The 27,597-nt window shown below is 42.6% G+C and overlaps 1 protein-coding gene across 1 annotated transcript in view; it reads right to left on the bottom strand.

Moving 5' to 3' along the window:
• Positions 1-13,261: 13,261 nt before the first annotated feature.
• me1 (malic enzyme 1, NADP(+)-dependent, cytosolic) overlaps positions 13,262-27,597 on the bottom strand; it is a 481,492-nt gene continuing 467,156 nt past the window's right edge. The window contains exons 13-14 of the mRNA XM_063040862.1: positions 24,787-24,885; positions 13,262-18,189 (exon numbers count right to left, since the gene is read on the bottom strand). Coding sequence (XP_062896932.1) covers positions 18,022-18,189; positions 24,787-24,885 — 267 coding nt within the window. The 3' untranslated portion in view covers positions 13,262-18,021. The remainder of the gene's footprint in view (positions 18,190-24,786; positions 24,886-27,597) is intronic.

Genomic DNA, 27,597 nt, shown 5'->3' on the forward strand with positions numbered 1-27,597 from the left:
TGGTCCCCTAATCTGAGGAAAGACATCCTTGCCATAGAGGGAGTACAAAGAAGGTTCACTAGATTGATTCCTGGGATGGCGGGACTTTCATATGAAGAAAGACTGGATGAACTGGGCTTGTACTCATTGGAATTTAGAAGATTGAGGGGGGATCTGATTGAAACGTATAAAATCCTAAAGGGATTGGACAGGCTAGATGCAGGAAGATTGTCCCCGATGTTGGGGAAGTCCAGAACAAGGGGCCACAGTCTGAGGATAAAGGGGAAGCCTTTTAGGACCGAGATTAGGAAAAACTTCTTCACACAGACAGTGGTGAATCTGTGGAATTCTCTGCCACAGGAAACAGTTGAGGCCAGTTCATTGGCTATATTTAAGAGGGAGTTAGATATGGCCCTTGTGGCTACGGGGATCAGGGGGTATGGAGGGAAGGTTGGGGCGGGGTTCTGAGTTGGATGATCAGCCATGATCATAATAAATGGCAGTGCAGGCTCGAAGGGCCGAATGGCCTACTCCTGCACCTATTTTCTATGTTTCTATGTTTCTATGTTGGAAAGTGTATGGTCATACAGTTTGGTGGAAGAAATAAATGGGCAGACTATTATTTAGATGGGGAGAGAATTCAAAATGCAGAGATGCAAAGGGACCTGGGAGTCCTTGTGCAGGATACCCTAAAGGTTAACTTCCAGGTTGAGTCAGTCGTAAAGAAGGCGAATGCAATGTTGGCATTCATTTCTAGGGGTATAGACTATAAGAGCAGGGATGTGATGTTGTGGCTTTATAAGGCACCCGTGAGAGCACACTTGGAGTATTGTGTGCAGTTTTGGGTTTCTTATTTTAGAAAGGATATACTGGCATGGGAGATGGTTCAGAGAAGATTCATGAGAATGATTCCAAGAATGAAAGGGTTACCGTATAAGGAACGTCTGACAGCTCTTGTGCTGTATTCCCTGGAGTTCATGAGAATGAGGGGGGAACTCATAGAAACATTCAGAATGTTTAAATGCCTGAATAGATTAGATATGGTAAAGTTATTTCGCAGGATACGGGATTTTGGGACAAGAGGACGCGACTTCAGGATTCAAGGACGTCCTTTTAGAACTGAGATGTGGAGAAATTACTTTAGTCAGAGGGTGGTAAATCTGTGGAATTTGTTGCCACAAGCGGCTGTGGAGGCCAAGTCATCGGGTGCATTTAAGGCAGAGGTAGAAAGTTCCTTGATTAGCCACGGCAACAAGGGGTATGGGGAGAAGCAGAGGAGTGGGGATGACTGGAAGAATTGAATCAGCCCATGATTGAATGGCGGAGCAGACTTGATGGACTGAATGGCCTATGGTCTTATGGTCTTATAATAGTTTCAGTAGCTTTAACATACCCTAGATTCATGGCCATAGAACACTACAGAATATAAACAGGCCCTTTGGCCCATCTATTCAATGCTGATCTATTAATCTGCCTAATTCAATTGACCTGCACCTGGACCATACACCAGCCGTCCATGTATCTACCCAAATTTCTCTTAATTGTTGAAATTGAACCTGCATCCACCATTTCAGCTGATAGCTCGTTCCACACTCTCAATAATCAGTATTAGCTGAAGTTAGATTGTGAACAGATTTTATTTCCTGGTTGACGTTTTAATGAACATAGCTCTAGAACAGCCTTTCTCAATCTTTTTCCCTGGAAGAATCCTTGAAATAATTTTCATGCCCCAGGAAACCCTACATAAATATTATATCTAGAGTTCACAGTACATTAACGTGATCAGTAAGTTGTAGATATAATAATCCAAAAATAATTGTCAATGCTCTTTTGAGTAGACAATGATTTTTAGCCAACTTTTCTTGAAATTAATCTCTTTCTTTCCCTTTCATTAATTTTAAAACCTCATAAGGCAAACAATAGACTTCTCAATTCTAGGTCAAACGAGATAAGCACACACTGATTTCACCTTCAACTGACATGAGACGATTTCTATCCATGCTCTTGATGCTTGTTAAACGAGTCAAAGTTTGCTCACTCATGTAAAAAAGTTGAAAACTGCAGCAAAATGTTCATTGCTTTCCTATGAATGGCAGGATACTTTTCTTTCATAGAAATCCAGAACTTGTCCAGGGGCAGGTCAGTAAATCTCACCTTGAGTGCACAATCAGAATCCAGCTCACAAAGTTCTTCCTCTTTTCTCAAAGTCAGGTTTTCAAGCTGAGCAGAAGATTCAGAGAAAAGGTCCCTCACCCAGTCATACACTTGTGTTGAGAGGAAAAATGCTGTTCAATTTCGTTCTGCAGTACTTTCAGGTGGTTTTCAATAAGACTGAAGACTTTCTGATATCCTTTCTCACTCTCAAGCCCAAGCAGCAGTGAAAACATTTCAAGATTTCCTTTTGAAACATCATTTTTTTCAAAGATTCAGTTCCCTTTTAAATCCAAGAATCTTGTCACTTGAAGTCAAGATAGTTACCGCAGGACCTTGCAGAGACTTGTTCAACTGGTTCATATAATGAAAATGTCTGTTAAGTAGGCTAGTTTCTGCAGCCATTCTTCATCTTCAAAGCATTCAGCAAAATCTGGCCTACTATTTTCTTGAAAGTACTCCTGCAATTCATCTTTTAGCTCAAACAACCTGTTGAAAACTCTTCCTCTGCTAAGCATCCTGATTTCTGTATCTAGCAGGAGGTTGGTGTGTTCTTTATCCAGGTTTTCACATAGTTTTTTAAATGTTCTCTAGTGAACTGGTATTAAACCAACTAAATAACTTGTTTCCTGAATCTTTTTACTGACTGTGACTTTATTTTCAAAAGCACTAATCTGTTTGTTTTCAGATTCCAATAACCGTTTAAAATAACCAGCACTTTTAGAAACATAGAAACATAGAAAACCTACAGCACAATCCAGGCCCTTCGGCCCACAAAGCTGTGCCAAACACGTCCCTACCTTAGAACTACCTAGGCTTTACCCATAGCCCTCTATTTTTCTAAGCTCCATGTAGCCACCCAGGAGTCTCTTAAAAGACCCTATCATTTCTGCCTCCACCACTGTCGCCGGCAGTCCATTCCACACACTCACCACTCACTGTGTGAAAATCTTACCCCTGACATCTCCTCTGTACCTACTTCCAAGCACTTTAAAACTATGTCCTCTCATGCTAGCCATTTCAGCCCTGGGGAAAAGCCTCTGACTATCCACACGATCAATGCCTCTCATTATCTTGTACACCTCTAACAAATCACCCCTTATCCTCCGTCGCTCCAAGGAGAAAAGGCCGAGTTCACTCAACCTATTCTCATAAGGCATGCCCCCCAATCCAGGCAACATCCTTGTAAATCTCCTCTGAACCCTTTCTATGGTTTGCACGTCCTTCCTATAGTGAGGCAACCTTATGTGTCATAAGGCTGTTATTTGTAGTTAAGTGTCTTTTCAGTTTTGCTGGAGCCATTTTTATATTTGTTAGTAGTTTGCTAAAGACTAGGCACAATGGAATAAGACAACTTGGATCACCAGTCCATGGAAAGCCCATTGTTAAGTAGCTTTCATTGTAAAGACGGACATTGTTGTGTCCGTTGGTACACTAGTGCAGTGAAATGACTCCGAAGATTGTAATTCCTCATCATTAACCTTATCAGAACTACCTGTAAGTCTAGGCATAGAATCCTCCTCTTCCATCTCACGCCTCCTCTTCAAAAATTGCCACACTTTAGAACGAAAGAAAATCGTTCGAATTTTCTACTACACTGATAGCTTGTTCACTCCCATAAGTCAGTCGGCGGCGTGTAAGGGGAAAATTGGTGAGGTAATTTCAGAGGGAGAGGTTGACATCACAGCCCAAGTTGAGCGAGTCCATTCAATGCTTGGAAAACACACTTCATGCTCAACGACCTATTGACCTCCCCTCCGTGCAATACAGCACTGTCCAATTATCAGTCTACCGTCCTCCATTCTGTGTAGTACAGCACTCACCAATTATCAGCCTACCGTCCTCCCCTCCATCCAATACAGCACTCACCAATTATCAGCCTACCGTCCTCCCCTCCATCCAAAACAGCACTCACCAATTATCAGTCTACCGTCCTCCCCTCCGTCTAATACAGCGTTCACCAATTATCAACGGCCTCTCTGCCTCAGATCAAAAACTGGGAATGGACTGAACCAAATAAACACGGTGCCACTGTGCACTGCCATACTGAGCTGCTCGGTCATTGCCCACCACTGCAATTGTTAGCATCGCGCGTCGCATGAAGTTCAATAAACGATGTTTATTTTTTTAAATCAGAATCCCTTGTGACCTCTGATGGAACATTGGGGTTCTGCAGAACCCCAGTTGTGAAACATACTCCAGAATAATCTATAACAGTGAGAGGAACTTGGAAGGTCAGACAGCATATCTGGAGAGGAATAAGGAGTCGGCATTTCAGAATGAGACCCTTCATCAGGATTGGAAAGCAAGGGGGTTGAAGCCAGAATAAGAAGATGCGGGAGGAGTACAGGGTGGCAGGTGATAGGTGAGACCAGGTGAGCAGAAATGGATGTGGGTGGGGGAGGGCGTATGCAGTAAGAAGCTAGGAGGTGATATGCGGGAGAACTAAAGGGCTGAAGGAGAGGCAATCAGATGAGAGAGAGGAGTGGACCATGGGAGAAAGGGAAGGAGGAGGGGTCCCAGGTAGAGGTGATGGGCAAGTGAGGAGAGGAGGTAAGGGGACAGCGTAGGGAAATGAAGAACTTTCTTACGGTACTGTGCAAAAATCTTCGGCACATGTGAGTGATGACAAACCTGATTCTGATATGGGTCTCTTGTGTAAGTGTGTGTGTGTGTGTGTGTGTGTGTGTGTGTGTGTGTGTGTGTGTGTTTAATATATACCTAAATTGGATGTGGAGTTGGCAGACGAGGAGGGTGGAGGGTGGAGTACCTTTCTGTCAAGATTTATTTACTAAAAGGGACAGAATGTTTCTCAAACAGATTACATTCCTATGGAGAATTTGTATGCAAATTTATTAACAAAAACAACAATTGTGCTGTTACTGTTCAGGGACTCAATGGGTTTCCTCCTTGATGGTCATAAAGGGCCGAGTATATTTTGTTTTAGGTGTAACATGCACAAGATACTGAAGGAACTCAGCAGATCAGGCAGCATCTATGGAACTGAATAAACAGTCAACATTCCAAGCCAAGACCCTTCTTCAGCAGACATCAGGACCTGGGATTTATCCTGGTGAAGGGTCTCGGGCTAAAGTGTTAGGCCTTTATTCCCTTCCACAGATGCTGTCTGATCTGCTGAGATCCTCCATCATTATGTGTGTCTTACACACAGGATGAAGAATTTATCTTAAAAGCATTTGGAGGACAGTAGACATTTTAGCAAAGGGAAGAACAGTGCAGGAAATTAAAAGCAATAAAGAAAAAGGAAGGTGTTTTAAATCAGTGCCTACATCATAGTCACAAGAGATGCTGCAGATGCTTGAAATCCAGTGCAAAACACAAAAAAAATGTTGGAGGAACTTAGCAGATCAGGCAGCATCTAAGGAAGGGAATGTTTCAGGTCAAGACCTAGGATCTCTTGTTTTTGATTTTGGTAACTCTTTTTGCAACAACATACTTTAGTAAGTTAAATTGTAATTATGTCTTCAACTTTGTCCTCACCTGAATTACTTTTGCTTTAGATTTGAGGTACTGGATCAACTTTAATCCAGGATCTCGACCCAGTGGAGCAGCTCAGCAGCTGAAGTCACTCACACAAGGCAAAGGGACAGCAGTTTCATTTAACAAAGACAAGAGATTCTGAACACAAAATATTCTGCAGATGCTGGGGTCAAAGCAACACTCACAACTTGCTGGAGGAACTCAGCAGGTCGGGCAGCATCCGTGGAAACGATCAGTCAACGTTTCCCCCTCCCTTCCCCTATCCCTATTTCACTCTGCCCCCTCCCCCAGCTGCCTACTACCTCTCTTATGGTTCCGCTTCCTTCTACTACCCATTGTGCTTTCCCCTATTCCTTCTTCACCTTTCCTGCCTATCCACTCCCTGCTTCCCCTCCCCCACCCCTTTATCTTTCCCCTTTCTGGATTTTCATCTGGAACCTACCAGCCTTCTCCTTTCCACCCTCCCCCCACCTTCTTTACAGGGCCTCTGCCCCCTCCCCCTACAGTCCCGATGAAGGGTTCCGGCCCGAAACGTCGACTGATCGTTTCCACGGATGCTGCCCGACCTGCTGAGTTCCTCCAGCATGTTGCAAGAGTTTCTGAAGATGCTGGAAATCCTAAGCAACACACCCACAATGCTGGAGGAACTTTATTCCCTAGAGTGTAGGAGAATGAGGGTTGATTTGATAGAGGTATACAAAGTTATGAGGGTATAGATAGGGTAAGTACAAGCAGATTTTTCCATGGAGGTTGGGTGAGTCTAGAGGTCATGGGTACAGGATGAAAGGCCAAATATTTAAGGGGAACCGGAGGGGCAACTTTTTCACTCGGGGGGTGGCAAGAGTATGGATGTGGTGGATGCAGGTTCGATTTCAACATTTAAGAGAAGTTTGGATAGGTACACGGATGGCAGGAGTATGGAGGGCTATGGTCTGGGTACAGTCAAATGGGACTAAGCAGATTAATAGTTCAGCATGCAGCAGATGGGCCGAAGGTTCTGTTTCTGTGCTGTAGTGTTCTGTGACTCTGTGACTCTAACTCAACAGGTCAGGTGGCATCTACAGAAGGAAATAAAAAGTCGACATTTCAATCCGAGACCCTTCATCAGCAATTTTATTTCCATCTTGTCTCCACTATTATAGGGTGCCCACGGTAGCGTAGCGGTTAGTGTGCCACTATAACAGCTTGGGACATTCCAGAGTTCGGAGTTCAATACCGGTGCCGTGCTGTACGGAGCCTCTGCACATCCTCCCCGTGGAATGTGTGGGTTTTCCCCCACTCCTTAGGATTCCTCCCACTGTCCATATACGTACCAGGTAGGTTCATTGGTCATCGTGATTTTCCCACGGAGTGGAGTGGCTCGAAGGGGCCGTGGGGGCCTACTCCATGCTGCATCTCTAAACAGTAAATTATTGTTGTTAAAATCATGCTGCTCCTTTTATTGTCAGTCAGCAGTAACTCTGATTGGCAGTAATTGTCTTTATAAAAGACTACAGAATAAAGTTTACTTCTATTTGTTGTATGAACGTTGAAATGTGCCATTTACGTCAATGACCAACACCGTCCAGAGTCAAGCTGCAAGAATCATCACACATTCTGCGTCAACACAGCATGCCCACAACTCGGTAATCCTTACTAATCCATATTTTCGGAATGTGGGAAGGAACTGGAGGACACAGACAAAGCTCACACACTCACGGGGATTTGAGATAACATTGACAGTAATTTTCTTTCCTGGAAGGATTTAGGTACTGCATATCTTTATTCCTTGCTTATCTTTTTCCTGTCTATTTCCTGTCTTATCATAATTTAGAGTTGATGATATAGGGAATATAATAGTAATATATTTTTTCTCTTGGCTCAAGCTGGTAAAAGCAAAGGTATAGCCAAGCACACTCATTTCTCATTTGCTAGGAACTATTGAACTATTCTAGTGGTGTTTAGTATTGTGGATTTCAGGAGAGTTACATAGATACTGCTGTGTTGTCCTAATTGTTTAATGCTATTGTGTAATGACTTTGGGATGATACCAGTTGTAGATACTACTATTGGAACAATGCATACCTTGTTCGTGTTCCAGAGTCTTTCAATTTCCTCTTTTAATTCAACAATTTCTGCTATCTTTCACTTATTGATTTCTATATGTTATGTGTGTTTGGAATGGCTGTATCTATTAAATAAGTTGTACTTGTTTGTTTATCATGTATTATTATATCTGGGGGATGTTATTATGGATTGTCCTATCTGTAATAACCTGTAATCTGTAATAGGTCATAATATGATTTGTAGGATTCTGACTTTAAAACTAGATCAGGCTTGTATTTTCCATCGGGACTATCCAGACAAGCCTGGGGGATCGCCAGGAGGCTCCGGTTGAGGGAGGGATACTGTCATGGTTCCGTTTGGCTGTTCCCCTTTAACACTCCTTTCTCCCTGATTATGCCCAAATTTCAGCCATTAGATTTCCAATTGCTGCTAGTTTACTTAATTACGGTACACCGGGTTTGCATCAGAGACTGTGAAATAAGTACGATGGCGTCACTACACAGGTTGCCAGTTTGCTGGTCCATTCTCGTGTAATACTTCGTTCTCTTGTCTGATTAGAACCGTTAGTTCTAAGTTTAGTTCCAAGTTCTTCTCAAGTTTCCAGATAGTCCCTGTAAACCCCATCTCCTTCTCAAGATTCCTCTAGGTTGCTGTTCTATGTCTCTGTCTATGCCAGCATCCCCAACGCAGTCGACGTGCCAGTGTCCTGCACTTGGGTTCTCCTCAGTCGCCCCATGCAACAATGAGTTTATATATCTAAACAAGATTTTGGTGAATGATGTTTGCCACATGATTGTGCCGTGTAAGTTATCAGATTGAGTTAAACTGCTACAAGATCCTGTAATGTGTTAGATTGTTTCTGATTTCCCTTGGCATTTTCTGCATTTATCATCTTGAATTTGCTGGTCCTTTATTATATATTTTTGATAATTTCTTGCATTAACCACCTGGTCCTGTATTGCCACAAGGAACCCTTCTGTTTCTGGGAAGAGGTCTCCAACTCTGAGCCAGGTGTTCAACACTTCCTTGTCGACATCTAGGCAGCTCAGCTTATGGGGATGTTTCCATGGAGGGCCATGCTCTTTCATTGGTTAACTTTTTCTTCTTTAGTGATAAATTCTTCATTTTGCTGGGTTGTGCTTTTAAGTTTAGTGGCGTATACTTAACATAATTGCATTATTATTATGATCCAATATGACAGATAGGACAATCAATATTAACCATCTGGATATAGTATTACAGGATAATCAAGCAAGAAAAACTCAGATATGGACATTCCAAACACATATGACATACAAAAACCAATAAGTGAAAAACACGGAAAATTGAAAGATTATGGAACATAATACATTGTCCCAATAGTAATATCTACAACTTAAATCGGCGTTTTCTGGTCAAAATGGGCCTGCGTACAATGCTCCTTCGGTAAACATCTTCTGGACAGATCATAAAAACATCTTCTGGACAGATCATAAAACCATATATTTCTTTTAAGTCTTCCACATTTATTTTTTCATCTTGGATGTGATTCTGGAACTATAAGAGCCTGTGATTTGCAGTTTGGAGATCGTTTGGGTGTTTCCGAGTTCTACAATCTCCGAGAGGATTCCGGGAAACCTCATGGCAAGAAGATGAGTTGATGCTCAACTCCATTTTGCCGATTAAACTGACAAGGGAGATCGAAACATAAACACTGAAACATAAAACATAATGAATTGATAAAATAAATCTCTTTGCCTGCTCCGATAGTTTGGTAATGTTTTTAAAAGTTTGGTCCAGAAGATGTGGTCTGGAATCTCCATGGCAGCATGGTCCTAATTGTTGAATTAGGCCAATGTCAACAATCTTGCCAAATTGTTTATTGTTGGTTGACCTTACTGTATTTCTGATGAGCTACAGTGCATCAGATCTTGCCACCTTCTGAACCAGTGAATGATACCTACAAGACCATCAGATGTGGGGGGTGAGGAATGGTTCAGGCAGTAGAAGGGGGGGGGGGGCAAATGCAATGATCCACCAAGTTTTACAGCAGAGTCCATGGAATTATTCTTACGTTCATTCCCAGAGGACTAGAAAATAAAAGCAAGGATATAATCCTGAGGCTTTACATGGTATTAGTTAGACCACATTTGGGGTATTGTGAGCAGATTTGTGCCCATTTTCTAAGAAAGGGTGTACTGGCATGCTGACATTGGAGAGAGTCCAATGATTTTGGAGGAGCATTTGATAGCTTTGGGGTGATCGCATTGAAACTTATCGAATGTTGAAAGGCCCGAATAGAGTGGATGTGGATAGGATGTTTCCTATAATATGGGAGTCTAGGACTAGAGGGCACAGACTCAGAGTAGAGGGATGTGCTTTTAGAAGAGTGATGAGGAGGAATTTCTTTAGCCAAAGGGTGAATTCATCTGTTGAATGTATTGCCACAGATGGCTGTGGAGGTCAAGTCATAAAGCAGAGGCTGATAGGTTCCCGATTAGTAAAAAGTTACATTAGGTGCCAAAGGTTACAGGAAGAAGACAGGAGAGTGGAGTTAAGATGGATAATAAATCAGCTGTGGTTCAGAGTCAGAATCAGGTTTAATATCACTGCCAAATGTCATGAAATTTTGAAGCAGCAGTACATTGCAAAACAATAAAAACTATAAATTACAGTATGAAGTATATATTAAAATATGTTCAATAAGTAGTGCAAAAAGAGAAAGAAAAGTACTGAAAAACTGCTCATGGGTTCATTGTTCATTCAGAAATCTGATGGCAGAGGGGAAGAAGCTCTTTCTAAAATATTGAGTGTGTGTATTCAGGCTCCTGTATCTCCTCCCTGATGGTAGCAATGAGATTGGAATGTCAGAACAGACTTGATGGGCTGAATGGCTTAATGCTACTTCTATGTTTTATGGTCTTACTATGCTTAAATGCATACATTTTCAATGAAAGGCATTTAAGAAAAGAAAAAAAATCTTTTGATGTAGGTCTCACAAATCTCTTTTAAAAGACCAGTTGGCAGTTCTTTATCCAGCAGGTCAGCTTCCTGGTTAAAACATTAACACTGTTAAGTCATTCACTTTAAGATATTTTCATATTCTTAATACTGCTATACTCTATTTACAGGTATGAAATCATTTTTGGTTGCTATATTGACATAGCATAAGCATGAGGAAAAGGAGTGAGCACCTAACTCTTTAAGCTTGCACATAGGGAGCTGGATGTCCACCTCTTTTCCTATTCATAAATATTATAGATAGCCTTGTGCCTCAGTACCATCTTCCAATGCTATCTGCATAACCCTCTATTCTCTTAACATCCAGAAATCAGTAAGTCTGAATTAATGCAATGACGTCTCCACTGGTTACCAGGGTAAGAAGTCCAATGGTTTATCATCCTATCAGGGAAGAATTGTTTTATCCAGACACCTTGCTCCCTGATCTTCTACTGCTTACTGGAAACAATGACCCTATATCTAGCTATGAGGCCTTTAAGAGTATTGTTTGTCTTCACTGCATCCATCTGAACTGTAACAAATACAGTCACAGTTTACTCATTAACACAAGAGATTCTGCAGATTATGGAAATCCAGAGCAATGCACAAACAAAATATTGGAAGAACTAGCACAGTGGTTAGTGTGATGCCATTATAATTTGAGGTGTCAGAGTACGGTGTTCAGCTCCAGCGTCCTCTGTAAGCAAGTTGGTATGTTCCTCTGTGTGTGTGCGTGGATTTCCTCCAGGTGCTCCAGTTTCCTCCAACAGTCCTGAGACATACCGATTAGTAGGTTCATTGGTCATTGTAAATTGTCCTGTTAACTAGGTTGCTGAGCGGCATGGCTCAAAGGGCCAGAAGGGCCAGTTTCATGCTGTATCTCTAAATAAGCAAATAAGTAAACTGAGCAGGTCAGGCAGCTTCTATGGAGGGGAGTAAACAGTCAAAGTTTCTTGCCGACGACCTTCAATATCAGAACTTGAGTCCTGATGAAGTGTCTCGACTTTTACTACTCCCCTTCATAGAATCTGCCTGCCCTGTTGAGTTCCTCCAGTATTTTCTGAGTGTCACAGTCTACTCATCTCTTCTCACATGGTAACACTGCAAGCAGTCTGCATTCCCTCAGCAGCAGATATATCCTTGGACACGGAGACAGAACCTCAACTCAGTATTCATCCAGTAATCTGACCACAGCCCCATCCAGTTACAGAAAGCCTTGCTCTTCCTTGTAATAAAGGTACCTTTTGTTCTCTTAATCACTTGCTGACGTTTCACGTTGGCCTTCAGCAACTGCATACAAGGAGACCAAGATCCTTTTCAACATCAGCACAGTAGATGACGGGGGCCACAGTAGCACAGCAACTAGCACAACACTTTTACAGCTTGGGCTACTCTGGAGTTCAGAGTTGGATTCCTACACCACCGGTAAGGAGTTTGTACATTCTCCCCATGACTGTGCTCTGGTTTCCTCTCACATTCTAAAATGTATTGGTTAGTAGGATAACTTGTCATTGTAAATTCTCCTGTGATTAGGCTTGGATTAACTAAGTGGGCACTGCTAGGCAGTGTGACTTGTTGACCCAGAAGGCCTATTCTGTCCTGTATCTCAAAATAAATAAACAAATAACAAAATAAACAAATAAATATTCTCTCAGCATTTAACAAATACTCTGTTTTTCTATCAGCGCATCAAAGGGAATAACATCATATTTCCACCCTGTGTTCCATCTGATACGTATTCACACATTCAGTCAGTTTATTCATCCGAGATATCTCTTAGCACCTTCCTCATTCGGACAACCCCCGCTGGTTTAATATCAGCTAACTTGGAAATTTGGCCCCTTCAACCAAATCGAGACACAGTTTTGTAGGAAAATCCTGCAAAAAGTAGTGGATATGGCCCAGTCCGTCACAGGTAAAGCCCTCCTCACCACTGAGCACATCAACATGGAGCACTGTCACAGGAAAGCAGCATCCATCATGCACTACCCTCGCCACCCAGGCCATGCTCTCTTCTCACTGCTGCCATCAGGAAGAAGGTAGAGGAACCTCAGGACCCACACCACTAGGTTCAGGAACAATAATTACTCATCAACCAACAGGCTCCTGAACCAGTGGAGATAACTTCACTTGCCCCATCACTGAACTGTTCCCACAACCTGTGGACTCACTTTCAAGGACTCTTCATCTCATGGACCCAATATTTTGTATTTGCACACTTTATTGCTTTTTGCATATTGGTTGCTTGTCCATTCTGTTGGTTGTAGTCTTTCATTGATTCTATTGTGTTCCTTGGATTTAGTGTGAATGCCCACAAGAAAACAGGGTTGTACATGGTGACATATATGTGCTTTGATAATAAATTTACTTTGGACTTTGAAATGCTGAGTTCCAAATATTGATTTCTCCAACATTCCACAGACTAGTAGATCAGAGGATTTGGTAATCTGTGTAATTTGTGCCTAAGTGTGTTGGCGAGGGGTAGAACCTAGGAAGGGGGTGGAGCTTAATGAGAGTTTGGGGAGGACAAGTTACAGGGAAGATTAGTATGTGAATGAGATTACTCTGTGTTCTAGATAGATTCAACAGATCGATAGATAGAGAGATAGATACTTTATTGACCCAAAGGAAATTACAGTGTCACAGTAGCATTACAAGTGCACAGATACACAAATATTAGAAGAGGAGTAAGAAAGAATAAGAAATAAGTGACCTTAAAAATAAAACAGAGCTAAACAGAACTTAAACAGAGCTTATTAACAGTCCAACAGGAGGGGGATCATTACTTCCCCAGCTATAGGTTGACTCATGGCTGAGGGTAAGAATGACCTCATATAGTGCTCTTTGGAGCAGTGCAGTTGTCTTAGTCTATTACTAAAAGTGCTCCTCTCTTCAGCCAAAGTGGCATGCAGAGCATGAGAAACATTGCCCAGAATTGCCAGGATTTTCCAGAGGGTCTTTTGTTCTACCACAGCCTCCAGTATGTCCAGTTTGACTCCTATAACAGAGCCAGCCTTTCTAATCAGTTTATTGAGACTGTTGGCATTACCCATGTTAATGCCATTGCCCCAGCATATCACCACCATATAGAAGATTGTACTGGTGACAACAGACTGGTAGAACATGTGAAGGAGAGACCTGCATACTCCAAAGAACCTTAGACTCCTCAGGAACTGGAGGTGATTCTGGCACTTCTTGTACACAGCCTCTGTGTTGGTTAGCTACTCAAGTCTGTCACCCAGGTGCACCCCTAGGTATTTGTCGGTCCTCACCACACCCATGTCCTCACCATCAATAGTAACAGGGAGCAGTGCAGGGTTAGTCTTCCTAAAGTCCATCACCATCTCCTTTGTCTCACTGATGTTGAATTGCAGATGATTCAGCTTGCACCATTTGACAAAGGCCTCCACCAGGGCCCTGTATCATCCTCCCAGCCTCTCTTTATACACCCAACTATTGCTGAGTCATCAGGGAATTTCTGCAGATAACATGACTCAGTATTTTATCTAAACTCTGAGATATACAGGGTAAACAGGAACGGAGCCAACACAGTCCCCTGTGGGGCCTCAGTGTATACAGCCATGTCTGACACACAACTCTGAAGCCACACAAACTGTGATCTGACAGTCATGTAGTTCATTATCCAGGATAAAATGGAAGTGCCAACCTGCATTGAGCGGAGCTTTTCCCCCCAGCAATGAGGGCTGTATGGTATTGAAGGCCCTTGAGAAATCAAAAAACATGATCTTCACAGTGCTGCCCAGCTTATCCAAATGGGATTAGGCTCTGAACAGCAGGTAGATGACAGCATCGTTGACTCCAATGTGCTGCTGTTAGGCAATCTGCATTGGATCAAGTTTTAATTTGACCAGGGGTCAGAGGTGAGCCAGGACCAGCCTATCTAGGGTCATCACAATGGGTGAGGTCAGAGCCACAGGACCATAGTTATTTAAGACTTTCGGTTGGCCCTTCTTGGGTACTGGAACCACACATGGTGTTTTCCACACAGTCGGTACCCTTTCCAGGCTGAGACTCAAACTGACAATGCACTGGAGAACTCCACACAGCTGCTCAGCACACACACCCTCAGGACCTTGGGGTTCACGCTGTTGGCCAGAAAGAACTACAGTCTGCAAGTAAGTGAATTCAAATGAATCAAGGACAGTGGAAGCAGACAGTCCAATTGTCCTTGTTCTTGCTACGAGGAAGGAGATGGAGGCTGCCATTTTCTGAATAGATTGTGTTCTCCACTTCGTGAGTCAGTTGCTTGGCTTGGCCAGTGTTTTAAAGAAAACACAATGAAGCCTCAGGTAGTATGCTGAGCTATGGATCACTTCCAAATTAAGAAGTTATTTGTGAGATGTTCTTTGGTTGCCTATAACATGCAGGTGTGTGAATATTGGTCTGTGCCTGTTCCTGTATGACTCAAGCTGACTGAGAACAAAGAGCCATAAAGTACAGATTGTCATTTGCTGGGAAGAAGGCAATGAATGGATGCTGGCCTGGAGCAGAGCCAATAGAAAGATGTTAAAGGTCAGCCAATGACACTGGAATGTACAATTTGAATTAATAAGGAATGAATATAAAAGCAGTCTCTTCAAGTCTTCTGGCAGTAGTAACTCTGTAGGAGACCATCTATCATGATAGTGAGATGACCCACGGACATGTGGAGATTTGAAATGGAACTACGAGGAACATGTGACCAGCAGCAGAAACTCCTTTCTAATTGGTGTTATATTTTCTGCTCTTTGACTGTTCATGAAAGGTCAGAAAGGCGTGCACACAGCTGTTGATTGTGTAAGTTCACTTGGTCTTCTATTGAGACAATAAGGTACTTGTTGGTAATTACAGATTTCTCTGTGCCTCTCTCATCATTATTACAAGTGGTGATTCTTATAACAACACCCAATGCTTTGCTGTGGCTGAGATTGCCCAGAGCCAGTCCTTCTCACATGCTCAGTAGTGAAGGTGAGTCCATGGTGACTGAGGAGTTGGTGGAAGGTGGGGGCTGGAAGTGGTGAAGATCAGGATAATAGCATTTGGCATTTGGAGGTGTGGTTGGTAGGTGCAGGAGAAGGAAGGAGTGTAGACAGTGGTAGCCCGTGTTGTTCATCATGTATTGAACTGGAGGGAGGAGGGGAGGTGTTGGTGCTGAGGGAGCATTGAGTGCCTTGGCAGCTGGGCTGGTGAACTGAGGGGGGTGCGAACAGGAGGGTAATCACCTACTCTATGATAAATAAAATGTGGCAAAATATTGACAATAAGCAAGTGATCTCTGAAGAAACAGAGTTTGAACCAATATTGAAGTTTTAAGAGTAGCCACAAAAGAGGGAGGGAAGGTATAGACAGGCCCACAAACAATTCACTGTGTCAACATTTCCATTTCATCCATTTTGTACTTGAAAAAAATCTTCTCTTGGTTATTAATAATTTAATTGAACTTCTAAATCCAGGTCTTGGTGTCAAAATTGACTTTTCCTTTGACACAACAAATCATTTGAATTACAATGCATACAGACTTCAGCTTATATCTCCACTTTCTATTTGTACCGTCCTTTCCACATGGTAGCATAGTGATATTACAGCACCATGCCCCAAATTCAAGTCCTGCCCCTGTCAGTAAGGAGATTGTACTTTCTCCTTGTGACAAATGGGTTTCCTCCGGGTGCTCCAGTTTCCTCCCACATTCCAAAGATGTATGGGACAGTATGTTAATTGGTCACATGAGTGCCATTGGTTACACAGGTTCATTGGGCCTATTAGGACAGTTTTAGTCAGTATTTCTCCATGGAATCAACTTAATATGAAATGCAACTTAAAGCAGCTGTAGAATATTCAAAATTAAGAAACAAAGATGCAAGTTTTCAAAGCCACAACTGTGAGATGCAATATGCCCACTTTAATACAACCTTGATATTTGCCACACGTAATACAGAAAAAATATTCTATATTAAACCATTCTTTCAAGTTCAAGTTATTTTCCACTGATTTTTTTTGCTGGAATAAACTGTGGCAAGATGAATATGAATTAAAAGAAACAGCTTTCATTTTGAACAAGTAATCAATTTAATGCTTTGCTGATAAACCTTCAAATTAAATTTCTGATAAGTGTTGATAGAGTTGTCTTCAAAATAGTTTGCAATTAAAGCTGCTATTCTAGCTATCACCCAAAGCAAAATTACCATGTCTAATTCACTCTTCTGCACAGCAGCAGTACCTGATACCCACCAACATTCTCCTTTTCATTCATACTGCAAAGATACCTGTGCTTTCTTTAAGGTTCAATAGAAGGATCTGGGAGGAGGATGAAGAGGCCATCTGGGAGTAGAGAGAAGAGACTCACAAGGTTTTTATGGTTAAGTCAGAAATGTAAACTGGATACAAGTTTCCCAACAACTACATCTTGGAAGAGGCTGTTAGGCTATCTGAACAGAGAGCATGGAAGCAACCTTCAAGGGCACTGTGAGAATGGTACCCTAGACAAGTCCTGAGATGATGAGGGGCTTGGTGGTATCACAGGAATCAGAGCGGAGCAGGGGCTGAGGACAGTGGCCGGTCTATGGTTTACTAGCAGAGTCTGAAGGGACATCAACTTTCCTTCTGGACTGTACAAAAAAACTTCTGAGATGTTTTTGAAGTTTTCCTAACTGGACAGACACAGATGGTGCTTTCCTGTATCACCACTGTTCCCCCTGCTTATTTTTCAGGTTACAACCATTTACAAGGACAAACCCTGTATGATTCTGGGAAGGACTCATGAAGTTTTAATGTACAGTCACAAAGGTTGGTGCAGAGAATCCCCAGTCACCTGGAACTGCCTGTGCCTCCTATGCTGCCAACCCTACTGGACTCAAGGTTTCTAAAAGTATTTCAATACAGGAATTTCAAACGCACCCACCACCCACCACTGACTAGAAAGTTATTAAGATCCTTCAAGTTATGACTGTGAGCACTGCCTAGTGATATCATCAACTGGACTGGCCCAATTTTGAGTACCAGTGTTAGATCATTCTAGCGTATGGAATGGTCCATCCCCAATCTCTCCCACAATCTCCTCTTGTGGTAAGAACATTAGGGTAATGCCCTGCATAAGTCATTAATGAATTAATCCTGCATTAATGAATGTAATGGAGTATTACTAACTGCGGTCTGATACCTTCAGCAAAGAAAACAGAAATGAAAGAATTCTTTCCGGCACACGAAGAAACATATTTAGTTGCAGAAGAGACATATTTATACCATGAAAAGAAACCTAAATAGCTGCACCATACTGCAAACTTTAACATTTAATCCACTGATTCATTTCCCTGAAAGGTTAACCAAGCAGCCCTTCTCTATAAATCCTAAATGCTAGGAATATTGTGTTTACATTTTGACAGTTTGAATCTTCGATGCTTCTTCTGGCCAAGTGTAAGAATCAATTACAAAACTGTCGTAATCCGTGCTGTACGTGAGGGAGCTGATCAGAGCACGTTTGTCTTCCGGCTCGGGGTACACGGATGCCAGCCCGTTTCTGAAAGCATATTCAGCAACCTGAAAGGAAGAGCAGAGAGTTGGCTGAAAGTCAAACGGCCGATGCTGGAAAGCCACAGCAAAGGATCAGAAAGGGCTGCAGAGGGTTGTAGACCCAGCCAGATCCTTCACAGGCACCAGCCTTCCCGGCATCGAGGGCATCTTCAAAAGGCGATGCCTCAAAGTGGTGGCATCCATCATTAAGGACCCCCATCACCCACCACCATGGCCTCTTCTCATTACTACCATCAAGGAAGAGGTACTCACACTGAATGATTCAGGAACAACTTATAAGCTGTGCAGTGGTCCCTCCATACCAGACAGTGATACAACCAATTAGGATGTTCTCCACAGCACATCTGTAGAGGTTTGCTAGACATACCAAATTCACTTGGTTCTGCTCACTTCATTACGTTCGGACTTACTGGTGCCTTCCTATGCTCCCTTCAAATTCAATGGATTTAATGGATTATTCTAATGTGTAGCATCTTAGAAAAACAATTGGGAGTATGTTGGAGTACTGATAGAATAATATGTAAGAATTTGCTAGTCTGGCACCATTCCACTCACCATCAGGTTCCTGAACCAGCATGGACAATTTCACCCTCCTCAACACTGAACATAACCTGTGGACTCACTTCCAAGGACGCTACACTTTATGTTCTCCGTATTATGTATTTATTATATATTTGTGTTTACAGTTTGTCTTCTTTTGCACATTGGTTGCTTGTCAATCTCTTTGTGTTCTCTGTTGTGTGAATCTCTGTTCGGCCCGAAACGTTGACTGTACTTTTTTCCATAGATGCTGCCTGGCCTGCTGAGTGCCTCCAGCATTTTGTGTGTGTTGCTCTGTTTGTCTATAGTTTTTCATTGATTCTATTGTATTTTTTGTACTACTGTGAATGCCTGCAAGAAATGACATATACATACAAAGTTCAACTTACTTTGAACTTTGAAATCTGTCACTGTTGATCTATCACCTCAAATTTTAATCTATATTCCCAGTCTACTTCAGCTAACTCTGCCTTTGGGGTTAGACTATTCGATGTGTCTAAGAGACTAATTTTATGCCCAGGTTTCTAATTCTCAGCCATAATGTCCAGTAATATCATGTAATGGCTTCTCTTCATGGAGATCCTTTGTGAAAATACTGTATGTGGAACTGTTTCATTCCTCATGACGGGATCTAAAATAGTCCAGTCCTCAGTTGGTTTTGTTAACATATTGTTTCAAAAAAATGTCTTAATATCTAGACACCCAGACTAAAGCTATCCTGGCCAATTGATTTGTCAAATCTGTATGTGGAGCAATGTTGCAGATGCTGGAAATGCAGAGTAACACACACAAAATGCTGGAGGAACTCAGCAGGTCAGACAACATCTATGGAGAGGAATAAACAGTTGATGTTTCGGGCCGACGTCAGGGCTCAGGACTCAGTTTTTATGTTGTTTTTCTTGCCAGTCCTCCATGTCTGGATTTAAACTCTACCCTATTATATAGGTATTGTAGTGTCTATGTGACTGCTTCCCCTTGTTGCATCTATGTTAGTCATAAACGGGAATATTTGATTATTCCCTTTTGGAGCTGCACACAAAGATTTGGTACGTCACCAAAGATTAGCAGATGTTGATGGCTGTACCATTCTAACTGGTTGCATCGCCATCAGGTTTGCAGGGGCCACTTGCACAGGATCGGAAGCAGCTGCAGTATTGTAAACTCAGCCTTCTCCACCATCGGCACTAAGATGTCCACCGTCGAAGACATCTTCAAAAGGCAGCGCCTCAAAAAGTCAGCGTCCATCATTAAGGACCCCCATCACGCAGGACATGCCCTCTTCTCATTGCTATCTGGGAGGAGGTACAGGAGCCTGAAGACACACACACACAACGTTTCAGGTACAGCTTTTCCCCTCCACCATCAGATTTCTGATGGACAATCAACCCATGAACACTACCTCACTCCTTTTGCTCCCCCTTTGCACTACTTATTTAATATGTTTTTGTTGTAATTTATAGCATTTTAACGCATTGCAATGACCTGCTACTGCAAAGCAACAAATATCAAGACGAACTGCATGTCAGTGATATTAAAACTGATCCTGATTCTGACGTTCACATTTTCTGACCCTGAATCATTGCTCATTCCAGTAGTGATCTGGGGACACAAGAGATTGTAGATGCTAGAATATGGCACAACATCATGGGCTGAGGGGTCTGTACTGTGCTTGTTAAGTTTGTGATACTGGGAAGGCAGGTGGCCGTGAATAACACACATGAGAGATGGAGAGATGAGAAACAAATGTGCTGCTGTTTATTTTACTTGTATCTCATCTACCCAGAATGTCCTCTCACATTTTGTTCAATACATAACCCACAGGGAAGTTTGACAGCAAACCGTAAGGGTCAAAACATACCGTACATGAACACATTACTCTGCTGTATTGTTCTATTTTAAAAATGCATACAGCTGAATGTTGGATCTGATTGCTTAATTCTTAAATTAACCCGTTTAATTGATTTTTTTTGCAGTTTAACAATTAATTGTCTGCTTGCATTTTAATTACTTATACACTAGTAACTGCCCTAGTATGTTTCTTAGTGACAATAGCACGTTTATGCAAATTTAATGCACTACCCTAGTGGTTACATTGGAAGCCTCTCTCAGGCTACGTGCACACTAGTCTGGATAAATCCGTAACCGAAGCTTTTTCTCTTCGTTTTGACCCTCCGTCCACACTGAAACGGCGTTTTCCTCCCCCGAAAACGCAGCTTTTCTAAAACGCTCTCCGGAGTGTGTAAATCTGAAAATGCTGGTTGGGCAGTGTAGTGTGTACGGGGTAAGCGGAGCTTTTTAAAAACGCCGTCATGACGTGCCGGAACAGATGGTGGTGGCAGCGCGGCATTTCACTGTTTTCTTCAACGCCACCTCCAACTTTTCTGAAGAGCAGACCCATTTTTAAATACAGTAATCGAATACAGATTGTTAAATACTGTATTACAGGACTGTTTAAAGAAGGCATTTTAGACAGCTTGAATGCTTCCACATTCGTAGCCTGATGTCAATCCTTGGCACCCTGCTGGCAGGACTAAGTCACAAACCTGGAAGCCCTCGACGGACCAGAGACCATGAGCATTACGACCATGATCCTGAAATCCCAGTTTCGATGGACAGGACACGTTATATGCATGGAGGACTCGAGAATCCCCAAACAGCTACTGTACAGTGTGCTATCTCTGGTTCAAAGATTATGTGAGAGCTAACATCGCATTGGCTAGACTTACTCCAGCCACACAAGACTGAACTGGACAGCATGCCTTGATAGGACTCGGCCACAACAACTTTGAGGAGAGGCATCGTGGAGATCTGTTGGCTGCCTGAAGGCAACACAAAGCTGCAGCTGACTCAGGACGGTTCCTCTTCCCTCACTGCAAATGAGTTTGCCATCTAGTCTTGGACTCCACAGCATTCTCCGGGTCCACCAGAAATGAACTGCACAAGAACAACCGTCATCGTCGGACACAATGGACAACTAACATCACCATTGGATCCTGAACCACCTCACACCACACTCATTCATTTACCCGTCTCTCTTCCCTTCATATGTCCGTGATCATCCCATCCTACCTCAAGCTTCCCTTAAGCAAATGACATTCTAATTCAGCTTCACTAGCATCTATGACTGATTCACCTTTCTGTTTAACAAACTATGGCCTTTAAACTCACCTCCATTCTCCTTACAGACCTCAACATTTTGTCCTCTCCTGATTGTTAAATAAAAACAGAAACAGCTGGAGATACTTAGCAAGACACATTAATTCCTCTCTCATTACAGCTAACATTCCAAGTCCATGACATTTCAGTCATTTCCAATAAAAAGTTATCAAACTGAAATGCTCACCCTGTTTTTCCTTCCAATATGCAAGACACACAAACATTTTGGAGAATCTCAGAAGGTCAGGCAACATCTAAGGAGGGGAATAAACAGCTGCCATTTTAGGCTCAGACCTTTCATTATTTCTGGATAAGAAGGGGTAGAAACCTAAATAAAGGATGGAGGGAAGGGGGGGGTATACAAGCTGGCTGGTAATAGATGAGGCAAGGTGGGGGGGTAGGGGAGATGGGGAGGGAAAGAGGCAAAGGGCTGAAGAAGATAGAATCTGAAAGGAAAAGACAGTAGACCATAGAATAAATGGAAGGAGATCTTTTGAAGAGATTATCAGGAAAATCGATGAAGAGAAGGCAGTGAATGTTGTCTACCTGGAATTCAGCAAACCATTTGACAAGTCCCGCATGGGAGGTTGGTAAAGAAGGCTCAGTTACTCAGCATTCAAGGTGAGGTGGTACATTGGATTAGACATCAGCTTTGTGGGAGATGTCAGAGTGGTAGTAGATGGTTGCCTCTCTGACTGGAGGCCTGTGACTTGCACTGGGTCCATTGTTATTTTTCATCTATATCAACGATCTGGATGATAATGTGGTCAACTGGATCAGCAAATTTGTGGACGATACCAAAATTGGGGTGTAGTGGACAGTCATGAAGGTTATCAAAGGCAGTGAACATTGTCTACATGGACTTTTTCAAACCCTTTGTCAACGTCCCATATGGGAGGTTGGTGAAGAAGTTTCAGTTTACAGCGGGACCTGAAAGAGCTGGAAAAATGTGCTGAATATTGATAGATGGAACTTAAAGTAACATCCACAAAATGTTGGAGGAACTCAGCAAATCAGGCAGCACCTATGGAGGGGAATAAACAGTCAGGAACCAATGAAGGGCTGCAGCACAAAACGTTGATTGTTTATTTATTTCCAGAGATGCTGCCTGACCTGCTGAGTTTCTCCAGCATTTTGAGTGTGTTGTTTTGGATTTCCAGCATTTGCAGACTTGTTCAGATTTATGAGATGGAATTTAATACCAACAAGTGTGAAGTGTTGCACATTGGGAAGACAAGCATGGGTAGAACGTAAATGGTGAACAGTAGGATTTTGAGGAGTGCGGTAGAACAGAGGGACATGGGAATACAGATCCATAATTCCTTGAAAGTGGCATCATAGGTTGATAGGTTCATAAGGAACACTTTCAGCACATTGGCCTTCCTAAAAGAAAGTATTAAGAACAGGAGTTGGGATGTTATGTTGAAGTTGAATTAGATGTTGGTGAGACCTAATTTCGAGTATTGTGTCCAGTTTTGGTCACCTACCTACAGGAAGGATATCAATAAGCTTGAAAGAATACAGAGAAAATTCATGATGTTGTTGCCAGGATTTCAGGACCTGTGTTATAGGGAAACATTGAAAAGGTTACAATTTTATACTCTGGAGCATAGGAAAATGAGGGGAGATTTGATGGAGGTCAACAAAATTACGAGGGGTACAACAGGAATTCTGCAGATGCTGGAAATTCAAGCAACACACATCAAAGTTGCTGGTGAACGCAGCAGGCCAGGCAGCATCTCTAGGAAGAGGTACAGTTGATGTTTCTGGCCGAGACCCTTTGTCAGGACTAACGAAGGGTCTCGGCCTGAAACGTCGACTGTACCTCTTCCTAGAGATGCTGCCTGGCCTGCTGCGTTCACCAGCAACTTTGATGTGTGTTACGAGAGGTACAGATAGGTTAAATACAAGCAGGCTTTTTCCACTGAGGTTGGATGAGACTGCAACCAGAGGTTATGGGTTAAGAGTGAAAAGTGAAATATTTAAGGGGAACATGGGGGGTAGTTCGTCATTCAGAGGGTGGTGAGTGTGTGGAATGAGCTACCAGTGGAAGTGGTGGATGTGGGTTTGATTTCAACATTTAAGAGAAGTTTGGATACATGGATGGGAGGGGTATGGAGGACTATGGCCCGGGTGCAGGTTGATGGGACGAGGTAGCATGATGATTTGGCACAGTCTAGAGAGGCCGAAGAGCCTGTTTTTATGCTGTAGTGCTCTGTGACTCTAAGGATCTGAAAGGAAAGGACAGTAGACCATGGAATAAAGGCAAAGAGGTGAAGAACCAGAGGGAAGGTGGAGTGACGGGCAGGTCGTGAGGGCAGTGGAGGGAAAACAGAAGAGCTGACAGGACCACACCTACCTATCTCTCCTCTCCCATATCATCCCTCCTTCTCTTGTCACCTCCCCCTTCCTCTTCTCCTCCAGACTGTACCCTCCAACTTTGTAGAATTCCGACACAAACTTTGTTGGGTATGAACATCTGATCAGGAGCATCACTGATCCCGGGGGGGGGGGGGCGGGTGTGTTAATCAGTCTCTTAAAAATAAATTCACAGTCACTTTCAGCAGCTAAATCCTTATTTACACAATGTTGCAGTGGAGAAGCTGAGTAGTAAATAGCTAGGAGACTACTGTCACCAAAATCTTTTGGTTTCAGTTAGGAGAAATTTGGATAGGTACATGGATGGGAGGGTTGTGGAGGGCTGTGGTCTGGGAACAGGTATTTGGACTAGGAAGATTAATGATGTGGCACAGACTAGATGGGCTGAAGGGTCTGCTTCTGTACTGCAGTGTTCTATCGTTATTATGGTTTCCTTTAAATGCTATTTATGAGAAGGAAAATTGCATATGGAAAGACATAAAACAAGATTCATATAATCAATTCAGCCTTAAAACCAAATTTTATTACCTTCACTGCCAAGTTCAGGGAAACAGTTTGGATAGAATTAAGCGGAGGATATAGGCGTCCTTCAGCCAAATGTTCTTCAAGAACCTGTTCTGCTAAAGCCTGCAATACAAGAGCAAAAGCACAAAAAGTAAGAACCAGTGTTCTGTAACATCCTTCACTTTGCGGACTATAGGGATGAAAATCTATGGATTTAATGTGTAATTTCAAATTGAGCAGCACAACTTGAACAAGTTCAGCACAAAACAATCCATCTGTAGAAATTTGCTAGAGTCTTTGCAGACATACCAAGTCTCCTCAAACCCTTAGTGAAATATAGCTGTTGGCATAGCTTTTTTTGTGAATGCTTCAAAACATTGGGCCCGGGATAGATCGACTGAGATGTTTATTTATTTAATCATTTAGTAATACAGCACAGAGTAGGCCTGTGTTTCCCTTAAGGCATTTATTTGACTTTGTTGGGTCTGTGCTGTAAATGATTTGTTTGTAACTATTTTCTAGTTAAAGTTAAAGGTTGATAACTATGTTACAGTATAACAAAGGTAAATTCATTGCCTATGGTACATCACGGCATGTGATGACGTCACCTACGGTTTCACCGCGTCTTATGTGTAACCTCCGGTTCGGGAAGGTTAGAAGGTGGGTGCCATGCATGCAGCATGATCATGAAGAGCTCCATGTCTATCCACAAAGAAACATTATAGAAGCAACATCGTAAGTTCCTATGAAAGTATTTGAAGTGAAAATATTAACACAGTTTCTGTTAAGGGAAGCAGCGGTTCAGGTGGCGCGCGTGTCGGCTTTTCAGTTTCAAACGCGGGGTGGGATCGAGCCCGGCGGCGGTTTGACGGGACCCCCTCGCCCGCTAGTCGGGGCGGCTGGAGACACTCGCTAAAAGAAGAGAGCACGCATGGTCTCCAGAATGAAACAGATGCTGTATATGTTTGTATTTTTTTATCAACAGTTTTCACCATACGATGTTAATGTGGAAGAGTGAACAGTAAATGGTTAACCTTACTACGACTCTGTCTTCATTGGCTCTGGTTTAACTTGGTGTTTAGTCAGAGTTTCGACACACTGCATGAGAACACTACAAGGCCCTTCCAGCCTTTCACCACCCCCACACCCCTTGACAAACTTGATTAACCCAGACCCAATCACAGGACAATTTACAATGACTAATTAACCTACCCAGTAGGTCTCTAGACTGTGGGAGGCAACAGGAGGACCCAGAGGAAACCCACACCTTCCATGGGGAGGATGTTCAGAGCCTCCTTGCAGAATGGTGCCGGAATTGAACTCCAAACTTCAGAACGCCCCGACCTTTAATAGTGTCGCACTAAACGCTACATTACCATGGCACCCAGGAACTTGAAACTGTGCACCCTTTCCACTGTTCATCCCGCCATGAGTGTGTGTTCCCTTGGAACTGCTGACTTTGGACCATTTTGGTCAAATCATGTTCAACCACTTCTTTGTCTAATCAGCTTGCGCCAAGCAACAGCCTATGGAGAGCTCTTTTGCCACAGAACCACTGTTAAATAAGTCCATGCCAAGTTCAACAATATCTCAAGCTCAGCTCCACAGTTCTAGCCCAAGTCCAGCCCCCCAAAATATAGGTGGGCCCCAGTTCACTATCCAGAGTACTGGTTGTCCCCAGCTCTACTGCCCTTGTCACTGATGGGCTCCCATTTCCCACTCCCTAACCAAGACCTAACCAAGCCCAAGTACAAGTGAACTAGATTTCTGAATCTAGTATTCTGAATGGTTGCATCGGTGTCTGGAATGGAAACTGGAAATGCATGGGATCAGAAAAAAACTGCAGATGTTTCCATAATGGGCAACAGCCATCAAGGATTATTCAAAAGGTGATGCCTCAGGGAGGAAGCATCTATCATTAAGAACTTTCACCACCCAGGACATGCCCTCTTCTCATTACTACCATCAGGGAGGAGGTACAAGAGCCTGAAGATGCACACTTCACATTTACGGGACAGCTTAGTCCCATCCACCAACAGATTACTGAATGAAGAATGAACCCATGTACACTACCTCGGAATTATTTTCCTCTATTTTTGCACTATTTATATATTCTTGTTGTGATTTATAGTAATTATTTGGTATTGCACTCTCCTGCTACCGCAAAACAACAAATTTCACATGTCAGTGATAATGACACTGATTCTGTTTCTGATTAGCTGTAAAGCAGGAAGAAGAGGAATTTTGGACAAATGTCTCTGTGTCCTGAATTAGCAAGTAATTCAGTGATATCTGTAACAACAGATTTCTGTTTGCCAAAAATGTTCTGATAACATGAACAAGACTTGCAAAAATAATTTTCCACCAGCAGAAAATGCAGTTGAAGTGTGCTCATTGTCAGATAGATGGGGAAGTTCTCACATCAACCATTTGGTTTTTTGTGCCAAACAAATCCTTGGAAACCGGACAATGTTCACAATATTTGTTATTTTAACAAGGAGGCCCAGTTTTCAAGATCAACAATGAACCAGACCCATTTAAAGCATCTATTCTGAGCTGCTTCACTGACCAGGAGTATCACATGTCTGTATGCAAACTGAAAATAATTTCCTCACTTCTGGAAATTTGATCTTCCAGGATGTAGAAACATACAGTCAGTATACCTGACGAATTACTCGTTAATCATGCAGCAGCAACTCACTCAAGAGGTTCAGTTGTTGTCCAGACCAGCCATCAGAAAGGGGAAGAAATGTGATCTAAGTGACTTTGACTGTGGAATGATTGTGGGTGCCAGACTGGGTGGTTTAAGTATCTCAGAAACTACTGATCTCCTGG

The sequence above is a fragment of the Mobula hypostoma genome, chromosome 2 (assembly GCF_963921235.1).
Source record: "Mobula hypostoma chromosome 2, sMobHyp1.1, whole genome shotgun sequence".
NCBI lineage: Eukaryota > Metazoa > Chordata > Chondrichthyes > Myliobatiformes > Myliobatidae > Mobula > Mobula hypostoma.